Source organism: Convolutriloba macropyga, chromosome 5 (genome assembly GCF_964194025.1).
Source record: "Convolutriloba macropyga chromosome 5, txConMacr16.3, whole genome shotgun sequence".
In the NCBI taxonomy this organism is placed as follows: Eukaryota; Metazoa; Xenacoelomorpha; order Acoela; family Convolutidae; genus Convolutriloba; species Convolutriloba macropyga.
This window is the reverse complement of record NC_134472.1, coordinates 64,920,479-64,932,141: the sequence shown is the minus strand read 5'-3', so window position 1 is coordinate 64,932,141 and position 11,663 is coordinate 64,920,479. Positions and strand designations below refer to the sequence as shown.

The 11,663-nt window shown below is 33.7% G+C and overlaps 1 protein-coding gene across 1 annotated transcript; it reads left to right on the top strand.

Annotated features, from left to right (window-relative positions):
- On the top strand, positions 1-10,556 carry LOC142340167 (uncharacterized). Its single transcript, XM_075390671.1, has 4 exons — positions 1-205; positions 1,212-1,401; positions 9,178-9,363; positions 10,211-10,556. The coding sequence occupies exons 1-4, from the start codon at positions 131-133 to the stop codon at positions 10,543-10,545; spliced, it is 786 nt and encodes a 261-aa protein (XP_075246786.1). The 5' UTR covers positions 1-130; the 3' UTR covers positions 10,546-10,556.
- The last annotated feature ends 1,107 nt before the right edge of the window (positions 10,557-11,663 follow it).

The window sequence follows — 11,663 nt, the reverse complement described above, 5'->3', positions numbered from 1 at the left end:
GCTCGTTCTGTTCTAAGGCGCTTTTTTTACTGCACCTTAAAAAATATTCAGTAACTTTGCGGCTAATTTATGTGAGCAACATTACGGGTGCGCTTATAGCTTCAGTGCTCTATAGCTAAGATTGTGCAAAATGTACCAAGAACTATCGGAAACCAAGATGCTGCTATCCTACGCCGTTCTTTTAATTTTGATCGCGCCAATCCAGGTTCACCACTATTTTTTAACAGCTGTTTTAGTTAAAAAAATTATGCACCCTCTAGTTTCAGAGAACGTGTCATTACATAAAAAATCATTACGTAAAAATATGGCATTTGCGGTACGGGAGCTGCAAATAATATCCACCCACTAAGTTGAAGAGATAGGCGTAAAGGAAAATATTCGAAAAAAGAGTGATTATAGCATTTAAGGAAAATTAAAGAGGAAAAAAATTTCTTATAACTCTTGGCTTCTCACGCGTTTCCTTACATCCTTGTCAGAAAAACAAATAAGAAATAAGTAAATCCTGGTTTTAAAATTTTCAGAGGAGAAATTTGTGTTCACTAGATGAAAAAGAGCCTTAAACCATGCTTACTTTCCCATTATAACCTTTAAGACGAGAAAAAATTTAAGCTAAAATTATGCTAAATTTGCTCTGATTACTCGAAGTTATTATGTCTTTGTGGAAATGAAAACAGAATTAATGAAGAATAGCGTGTTTTTCACTGAAAACTGAGAACTGAACCAAAATAAATTTCCGAAGGCCACATATTTCGGAAACTGATTCAGTTTTTTTTATTCAAACAATTTGTCTAATTCAAAGTCTGATACAGACTGACTCTGGACTGAAAGTTTCATTTGCTCTGAATTTGTTTCCGAATCAGTACTGATGTTTTAGTTGACTGAAGGTTATCTGAATCAATACTGATGTTGTAGTTGACCGGAAGCTGTCTGAATGAGTACTGATTTTGTAGTTGATAAAAAGTTATCTGAGTCAGTACTGATGTTGTAGTTGATTGAAAGTTCTCTGAATCAGTACTGATTTTTTAATTTACTAAAAATTAACTGATCAGTACTAATGTTGTGGTTGACTGAAAATTTTCTGAATCAGAACTGATGTTTTTAATGACTGAAATTTATCCGAATCAGTACTGAAAGGTTAGATTGAAAGTGTTGTTGACTGAAGGTTAGGTTCAGGTGAAATAAAATACTTTGTGTTGCTGCTCTTATTACAGTGTTCGATCAGTTTGATGATGCGGTCTGTGTTGAATGAACAAAACAAGCACAGGAAGAATGGAGGCATGAGTGACTTGAGATGGGATGAGGCCCTAGAGAGAAAGGCATACAATTACGTCACAACACTTTGTCAACACTCCTCATCCTCTTTACCCTCTCAACAACCCAATTCAGATGATATGATATCAGGCTAAATTTTATGAAACGTTTTTTAAGAGAATTTTTTTTACTGCAAAACTTTATTTTATACCGCAAATTTTCATTTCCTCAAAGGCAAATTTTCATGTCAGACTTGAAAAATGACTTTCTTTCTTTCTATGTTGGGCGTCTTTTAATCATAACTGAAAATGATATTGCTATTAATCTTATCTATCTAGACGATTCTGGACTAATTGGGTGGATTACTAGCCGGGTTGGGGTGTCCGTCATTAAAAATTGGCGAAAAGATAGGAAAAAGTGGAAAAATTCTTGTCATCTTTAGTTCACCAGTTTTTAAGAGTGGAACCAGTGGAATGAAGGTGAAACAATTATAAACTAGATGTGAAATAAGGGTGGAAAGCCTTACTTAGCCGTTGAAAGAATGACAATTAATTAATCCTTTCGGAGAGATTTGAACTCTGGTCGATGGCAAACTATTCAAACGCAACTTCACTAAGCTCGGTCACATTTGAAAAAATAATACAAAAAGTATCTTAGATTAAGGATGGAATTAATTGAGCAGATAAAAGTAATTCGAGGTTCCACATTTCCAATAAAAAATATGACGATTTTAGTGTGCAATAATTGAGAAATACAAGTGGACTCAAAATGCAATTCCACTGTCCCGGGTTGCTACCTCTTAGTAGTCATACAAGGATCATATATGATGTCATACAAATTATACGTTATTTCTTATTACGATCCTTGTATGATTGCTAGGAAATCATCAATGATTCTGTATGATTACCGGGACATCAATTTGATCCTTGTACGACAACCAGAATATCATAAAAAGTTAAGACAATTATGACACCTTTATGAATAGTAGGAAACCATTTATGAACAATGTATGAATACAGGGGAATCATTTGTGATCAAATACAAATATGCTTACCAGGAAATCAAATATGCTTTTGTATATTAACTAGAAAATCATATATGATCCTTGTATGACAACAGGGACACCATTCAGGGAAAATACACCAATTAAACGATAAGCGCTATTGTGGGAAACATCTATTAAGCTACTAAAGAAGTTATGAACTAAGCTCGGGAGTGAAGCCAGGTTTTTGCTTCATGCAAAAAGTTCCTCAAAATTACAAATGCATACAAATTTAAAAACATTATGACAAATTTCTGCTGAAAGAAATACTCACTCAAACAATTAGTAATAAATATCATAATATCATTAATAACCCTGTATGATAAGCAAGAAAATTCATCACCTTGTTCGGTATAATTTGAACTGGTATCATAATTCAACTTACTTATGGCGAAATGGGGATGACTGTTTTAGCATCTTTATAAAAATTGTATGACCCTTTTATGATTGCCAGGATATCATACAAATCATATATGACCTTCTATGATTACCGGGGATCATATATGACCTTGTATGATTACTGGGATTGTTGTATGATAATCAACCCGGGTGTTCGCACTTCCTCTTATGTCCCTAATTTTTAATGGTGGGAATTTGCGTCCATTCATTTCCTAAAATGTCAGTGGTGAAATCCAAACCTCAACCCCTTTATCAGAAAGAGTCTTATCTTTTGTAAAATATAAAACGTTATTATAGCTCGCAGTTCACTAGAATATTTAATAAAACCTAATTTTGTATGCCCGTGTCTTTAACAAATAATGACATAAAAATTTAGAAATTAATAACGAAGACAAAAACCTCTGCGAGACCCTTTTCTCTTTCTTCTTTGTTGTTTTGGTGCTTCTTTAAAGTTAAAGTTTCCCTGGCGCAAAAAAGGCATAATAACGTCGCCATCGTTGTTGGATGTTTCTTCATACTTGGCCACGAAGCTTGGTTTTGCAGTTCCCAAGTCAATGGGAAATTCGCGAATGTTGTCGAATTAATGTGCAGTTGATCAACAAGTTGTTCCTTGTGTCTAAAATCTTAATTCCTATTCATAAAACAAACATTAAATTTTTTGAAAAATAATTGGACTTTTAGTATTCACTCAGTTGTGTAGAACATTTGCAGAAAATGCATCTATAGACAGTAAAAAATGCGGAGAGTTTCATTTTTTACCGCTTAAGAGGTGTCAAAAGCTCAAAACCAATTGACAGTCTTTCATACAAATTTTTCTTGCCTCCATCGCATTTACGAGTAAAAGATCCAGGCGCTATGTGGGGACAAAAAATTTTTGCGCCACAATCAACAGCCCCTTTCAGATAATCGTCTCATGAAACCCTGGTCTAGATTACTATGAACGCTGCTGACTGTAAAATATACCTGCAATGCCTTACAAACTTGTGAATTTCAGAATGATTCTATTTTTCTGTATTAATGAAAAATTAGTTCTCGATTGACTAACAGAAATAGACCAGGCTAGTTCACCGTGCAAACTTGGTGCTGCCTTGATAGTTGCTCTTGAACGAAGTTCATAGCAATTATTGTAAACGAGTGTGTCTTTTTTATTCAAAATTTTTGCTTGACAATTTTGACTTTTCGAGTGACTTTTACGCCTTTGACTTTTTGCGCTTTGCGTGATCTAAAATTCTCTCTCAATCACAATTTCAAGCAGCTGAACTCAATTGGCGGCAACTTAATACTAAGGAACAAAAGAAAAGTGCGCCAAAACTGGTGCCATTTTTTACTTTAAATCTTAATAGTCCTATATGATGACTTCTAATGTGGTTATTTGAAGCGCACTATTGAACTTCTTAGTCCCATTTAGGCTCCCCCTCCCTCCCTCCCTCCCTCCCCCCGACTGAAGTAGGCTGCAATTCATTAGAGCTCCCACTAGTCGTTCGAGAGCAATTTTTCTGACGTTTAGTCGGTTATGTTTAAAATTAGATAATTAGAAAACCCATTACCGTTGAGCCAACAATTGGAATTTGCAAAAAAAATTACCAGGGTTTCCGTTTCCCTGCTTCGAATGTCTACTGCCTTCGATATCTGTTGTTAATTAAATAGGGATTATTTGTTCTGAAGTCTTGTAATAATTTTTTTTTATAAAACTGCTGATCAGTTCCAAAAACAAAGTTTTGTCTATTCCGTCAAACGACAAATTTCCTATTTTAAAGACATTAAGCGTTGATCAGCTGTTATGCTGAATGTATATAAGTGCAGGATTAAAACCCTAAGTTCAAAATGTTAGCCTTGAAAACGTTTGATGAGTTATCTGGCGAAAAATTTTTTTCTGGAACCATAATGACTGTGAAACAATCAAAATCTGGAAGTAAAATAAATGTGTAAAGTTTTTACCTAGCCTGACAGTAGAACGAATGGAAAATAATTAATACGACGTAAGTAATTGGGCCTGAAGTGATATTCGAACTTTGGTGTACGGAACAGATGTCATAAAAACATTCACTGATCTAATATACATTTGCAATAATTATACCAGAATTATTTTTAATGTATTTATAATTAAGGTTGTAATTGAGCGGATAATAATAGTTGTTTTTTGTGGTTTCCGCTTCTCCGCTCTTATCCTCAAATTTTTTGGGGGATTGATAATAAAATTACGGTTGAATAATTGAGAATTACAAATAGACTCAAAAGAGTATATCCTCTGTGCTCAGACTTCCGCTTTTATCCCCAATCCACTTTGGTGGTAAACTATGTCCAGTCGTGTCCTCAATTTTTAGCGTTGTAATCCAATGTTTAAGCAGGGTATTGTAATGAGTCGGTGTCATAATACAAACATCGATTGATATTTCGAAAGTAGATTAAAAGAGTAAGAGCTTAACTGGAATTTTCTGTTTCAATTCAGTTTTCAGCTCCCGTGTCCGCAAAATTGATGGCCTAGAAAGATTCATTACATTTTCATAGAAAAAGTTTGAAATAACAACTAAGACAATAATATTTGCGAGAACCGTTATTTTCTTATATTGTGGTATATTTTGACACTTTTCAAATATTTTGACAACATAATTTTTACACATAGTTGTAGGACTGGGATTACTTGCCTCAAATCATTGTGAACATTGAGAAAAGGTTGTTTTCATAGGTTAAGAGGTCAAAAAAATGGTAAATGTATTTCACCGCTTTTCTTAACATGTGGTGACGCCATGTGAGAAATTTTGCTTTCAATGCAAACTACTGTAATTGCATATCATTTTCTCAGAAAACTCTATCCACGTCGCTACACTTGCTACTGACACATGCAACAGAATCTAAACAAGGATGCTCGATAATGTGCGTTGGCACATGATGTTCCGACCCGACATCATCTACATTTTTTACTCAAATTTTCAAACTAATTATGAGATAATTAAAAATAGATGTTTGAGTTTTAAAAAATCGTTACAAAACCGAACTACTAATTGAATTGCAAAATACGATGCCTCATTAAAGTGCTCGCAAGATCTGCCAATAAAAAGACTACGAGAAAAAAACAAGCGCCAAAATAAGCAAAAACAAAATTTTTTCAGCGAATGTGATAAAAGAAGAGAAAAAGAAACACAAATATTGACAACACACAAAATTTTATGAGAACGCATATTGTCCAACAAACAAAGCATGAGCGACGACATGACATCAATGAAAAATACTTTTTGAATTGCAAGAAAATGGATGAAACCTCTCAACGATGAGATGAAATTACAAGCTGACGAAAAGAACAAAAACTGAAATGTTCAAAAAATGTTTGAGAACGAACAATATTGTATACTTTAATACTATTCGCTGAAAATTGAGTACATTGAGCCATATCATTCATTCAACCCTCAGTTAGAAGCCTATGAGATCACTCAGCATTTTACGACTACATGATGAACTAATTGGCAAAATGGCTAAAGTATGAACAAATATAAAAAAAAACCGCGAAATTTTTTTTAGAAAACTCGTTATATCAACGCCGTTAAATTCAATAGCTTTTAGCGGGAGATAAAAATAAACTAAGTTAGGCCTCAATGGGAAAGAAAGGATGTTTGTCAATCATAAGTCATCAAAAGAACATCACAATAAGTCTTATGATTATGAAATTAACAACAAATACATGCAAAAACCAAAAATTCAGTAAAAAAGTGTCGAAGCCATTTAAACCATAGGAGTCTCTCTGAAAACTTAATCTATAATCCATTGGACTTCGTCTATAAGCCAATGGGAACTATCAATATTGGGAAAACGAGATAAGATTTCAAAAGGAACCAAATTCACAAAAGAGAATCCGAATTTTTTTTTTGAAATTATGAATAAACCGCTTACCAGATTGTTTAAATTCCAATTAAAAAGAATGGGGTTCTGTCGTTACTGAGACTGACTTACAGTTCATGAAAATAAGTTTCATAATGGTTGGTGTCCAGAAAATTTTTTTAAATGTCGTAACAGTCATTATAGTCAATAGCTCTCAACTGAAGTCAATAAATGTTGAAAAATATGCCTCAATAAGCACATAAGGATGTTTGTTATTCTTATGTCTTCAGTAGGACATCAAAATAGGTCTTATGATTATGAAAACAACAACAAAATCAGGCAAAAACCAAAAATTCAGCAGAAAAGTGCAAGAAAGTGAAGCAGCCATTGAAACCACAAATTTTTCTCTAAAAATTTTATCTATGACCCATTGAACGCCTTTTTTAAGCCAGTGAAAACCATCAATATTAAGATAATGTGATAAAATTTCACTATGAACCAAAATTTAAAAAAATATCCAAAAATTAATAAAAAAATATGTAAACTGGTGGCAGCGATGTCAAAAAACCAATAGTTAGAAGATAAAACCACTAGCCAGATTCGTTTCAGTTGCAATAGGAAATATGGAGGTCCTGTCATTACTGAGATTGACTTACAATTCATGAAAACTAATTTATGATTGGATAATGTCCAAAAAACTCTTAAATTAAAAATTATTTTTAAAGTCTTAACAGCCATTAAATTCAAGAGCTTTCAACGGAAGTAAAAAAACAACATACTATATGCCTTGATGAGAGAACATGGATGTTGGTCATCAATATGTTATCAATAAGACACCACAATAAGTTCTATGGTTTTGAAAATAACAATAAACACAAGCAAAAACCAAAAAATGCAGCAGAAATTTGAGAAGAAAGTGTCGAAGCCATTTAAACCCTAATCTTTTCTCTGAAAAATTTACTTAGGATCATTTGGACGTCTATTTTAAGTAAATTGGAGCTGCCAATACGAAGATAATGAGAACATATTTCAAAAGGAAACAAAATTACAAAAAACATACTTTTTTTAAAATTACGAAAACTCGTGTTATCGAAGTCATTAAACCGAAAGTTAGCAGATAAAACCACTTACCAGATTTTGCTGGCAGTAAAAAGGAGGGGTTGCTGTCATTACTGAGACTGACTTACTATTCATGAAAATTAGTTTAATGTCGGTTAATCGAAAATTTTTTGAAAAATTATTTTTTAAAGTCAAGACAGCCCTTAGCTGTCACCTCAAAGCACTATATAGGTTTATCTATTGCACAGAAGAAAACCAAATGAATTTTTAGTTGTCAAAACTCTGCAACAGGACTACCAAAATTAAGTAAAATCTCAAAAAGAAAATCACATTTCAATAAAAATTTTGAAAAATCAGAGTCGAAGACATAAAAGACATGAGCGATGCCTTAAAAATGATTTTTCATTCATTGGGCATCATTTGACTGTAAATGAAGTTTGTTATTAATGGAACCTCGATATGAAAATGACAAGTCTGTACGTGACCAAAAAAACAATAATAAATAGGGAAAACTTTCCAAAAAAACAGCTCTCAAATAGAGTTCGAGTTTTTTTATAATAAACTTCCTCACGAGACCAGAACTAGCCTTTTTTATTGATCTACTAGTAACACAAAATTGTTTCTTTTTGTAGCATGAAATGTAAATTTGTAAAAAAAATTTTATAGAAAAGCCTTTATTTGAACAAAAATTACTCTAAATTAAACAAAATCATGCTAAAAGTGAACAAATATCACATGTTCACACAAAACTTTAAACCTCGATAACTCCTCGAAAAATACGAAAATCAAAAAATCTTTTTAATTTTGAATTTTACGCTGGACGAGCTTTTTTATGATACCATTCACGTTTCTCTGCGATGAATATATCGATCGGCCAAAATTGACTGAACAAAAAAAAACCATTTGAGTATATAGTTCCTCCCCCCACAAGTGGGATCGGAACAAAAAGTTTTAAACTTATTTTCAGTATCTAGAATTTTTAGTACTATTATTATCAGCATTCAGAAATTGGCTCACATTAAGCCCTGCGTCGATCTAATTTTCAATTTCCTTGATTGTAACGTCTGTTGCCGTCAGTACCTGCGGTTCTTTTTCACATAATGGCATAACTTTGCACCTAAATCCTGCATTTTATTTGTTTAACTGCTGATGAAATCTGAAAGTTTCGAATATATTTTTTGTCTAAAAAATTTATTGACAAAATTTTTACATTTGAAGTGGAGTAGCGATCAAATGCTGAATGAAGAGAATAACAGCATTAATATAGTTGAAACGTATGCCCAAAAGAGGCCACGGATACTCCAGACAAAAGAAAATCGAATCAATTAACTTGAAAAGAAACTCTGATCATTTTCCACAAAATATTTTGTTCAATTTAAACTTCAAAATTTGCAATTTCATGTCAAGCAGTAGAGCCTTGTGATTTTCTAGTTTACATTTATTATGCTTAATTTGTCCTGAGTTGAAAAAAAATGAAATCACCTCTTTAAAACGTTTTAAAAATTTCTCAAGAACATCAACATTTTTTTATCAAACTTTATCTACTCAATATACAATTCAACTTATCTTTAAGGAGCTAGTTGAAAATTGGTTAATAACCATTATTCCTTTAGGCTCTGTAACAACCCAAGAGTCGACTAGTAGCGAGCAAGTAGCTACTGACATTCTGTCTGACCTCTACTATAAAGCTACACGGTCCTACAGTTTTGGAGGTCAAGATGCTCCTTACTACGACTGCTCCGACAAATCCTCCTCATTTGAACAGGGAGCTGCATTTCTGGTCAAATGGATTAGACCAGGGATCTGTTTTTCCTTCTGTTCTTCGGTGAACATTGTTATCCTTTGTGATCGAAAAACTGAAAATATCAAAACTCTCGTATTTTGCAGGTCATCTTACAAGATTTTACAGCAGAATGCACACAGCTTCCATCTTATCGAAAGATTTTTGCAAATATTTCAGTCCTCTTGCGAGATTCATTCGATTCTCTTACGGCTTCTGTTTAGATTTTTTTACAATCATTTTTTGCGTGAATCAGAGTCTACCAGCTTTTGGACATTTTAGATAAATTTTAAAGCAATAGGGTACGTTTTAATATTTTATCAAAGATTCATATCATGATCCTTCAAGATTCTTGAAATAATCTTACAAGTTTGGAAACATTTTCACAAGATCTGACTAGTATCATCGCTAGGAATTATTCTGATTAAGGTTCAATTATGCAACTTTGTCGAACGAGATAACATTTTTTTTCAGTCGATAACCAGAACAGTAGATTTTTGAGTGATAGTTTTTTAAACTATCTTGTCTTTTAAGATAAAATCTTCGCATGTCAGTAATGGTTAGGCATGATTGTCCACAACGTGATATAATCAGCGTGCAGACGATTACGATAGCCTTTGCCGAGAACTTTTTACTCCTGAAACCGAAGCTTCTTTCTTTAATATCGACAAAAAACATTGAAAGCCACAAAAACATCCGGGCTTTGATCCGTTTTGGTGAGGCAAAAGCGATAAAAACCGACGATTTCTTATTTTAATTTCGAACAAAGGTCTCATCTCGGTCAAGTTCTACATATAATAATAATTATGTTATAATAAGTCATATTCTAACACGCGACTAGAATGAAAAACAGGTCCTTGAACCAGACGTGAAGAAGGTCGGATGTGAAGTAAAAGAGTGTGGCAGGTACCATTACCTGTTCGCCTGTTCCTATTGGCCACCCATGAACAAATCATTCACAGGTGCTTTGTTCACAAATGACAACTTTCTGACTTTGTGTGTCTCTGAAAAGGGACAGTGGCGAAGTTGTAGAATGCGTCTGGATAGACAGTGCTCAAGTGGGGCGAAAGGACAAAACAGAACTGATTATGACTCCACCTCTTACACTCAAAAACTTGTAATGAAACCACGCTTGCTGTTTACAGCATCATTTATTTTGTCGGAAAGCATTAAATTAGTGGTACAGGCTTACGATTGGTGATCACATGTCCAACGAAGTATAATCAATTAAAAATTAATCTCCGTTTTTGAATCTCATTTTCTCTCAAAATTTGCTGTGAAACGGTCCATGATAATTTCAGTTGCAACCATGGCCAGAGAATTTTACGGAGCATTTTAAAAGATGCAATCAAAATCAAATATCCGCAACAGGTTCGAGGTTTCCGCAACAGGTCAACCCAATCTAATCCCTCTTTCGAAGCATCCTGCAGTACAACACTGAGTGTAATAACTATTGGGGCCACAACGCCTATTGGATAAAATAGGCCCGCAAATAACGACAAGAGTTTTCTATTTGTGCAGCTGCCTCCAGTGTACTCAAACTTCCGTGGTCGTTGATGAAAAATTCTGTCCTTTGACTTCCTTCAATAAACCCCGAGTAAGCGATGAGAGTCTTCATTGTTTTCAAAGCTCTCGTCAAGATTTTCTTACGAAGGAGTGGTCGTATGAAGCAAATATTTGAAGTTCAATCCACCATTTTAAAGTGTCTTCTTGAGCAGCGCTGTGTTTTCTTTAGCCTTTTGAGTTGCATCGAATGAGTAGACTAAATTGTCTACGTAAAAGCCGTTGTATACTAATTTTTTAAAGTCGGGTTTTCACGCGATGCAGATTTTTGAAGGACAAAGTTAACAGTTGAAGGCGAACATCCACGGAGTGTCATAATAACAAAAAGCGTGATACTAACTGTGAGTTCCGCTGGTTTTGCTCTTCTTTTTACTGTCTTTTCATTTCTTAGAAACTTAGTCAGCATTCAACATTTATTCATCTATCCGTTTTTTACGTGCCTTTTTTGGTTGCTTGATTTGTTTGTTTCGAATGATTTGCGTTTTTGGTGGCAATCAATGTTTACAACATTTTAGTGGTTAAAATTTATGGCTTGAGGTTAAAGAATTATCGATGTCGATAACAAGTGATGCTGCTTTATGTTTGACTTCTTAGTTAAATTTTCATCAATTTGATTTTGTAATAAATATTTAACGCTTGTTTTGAGTGATTAGGATATAGTGTACGTGAAAGGGTCCAAAACGTAAAGAGATATACCGATGCCCCATATTTTTTCAGACAAAAAAGTTGGGCTGGCATAAAATTTCCACCTTGTTC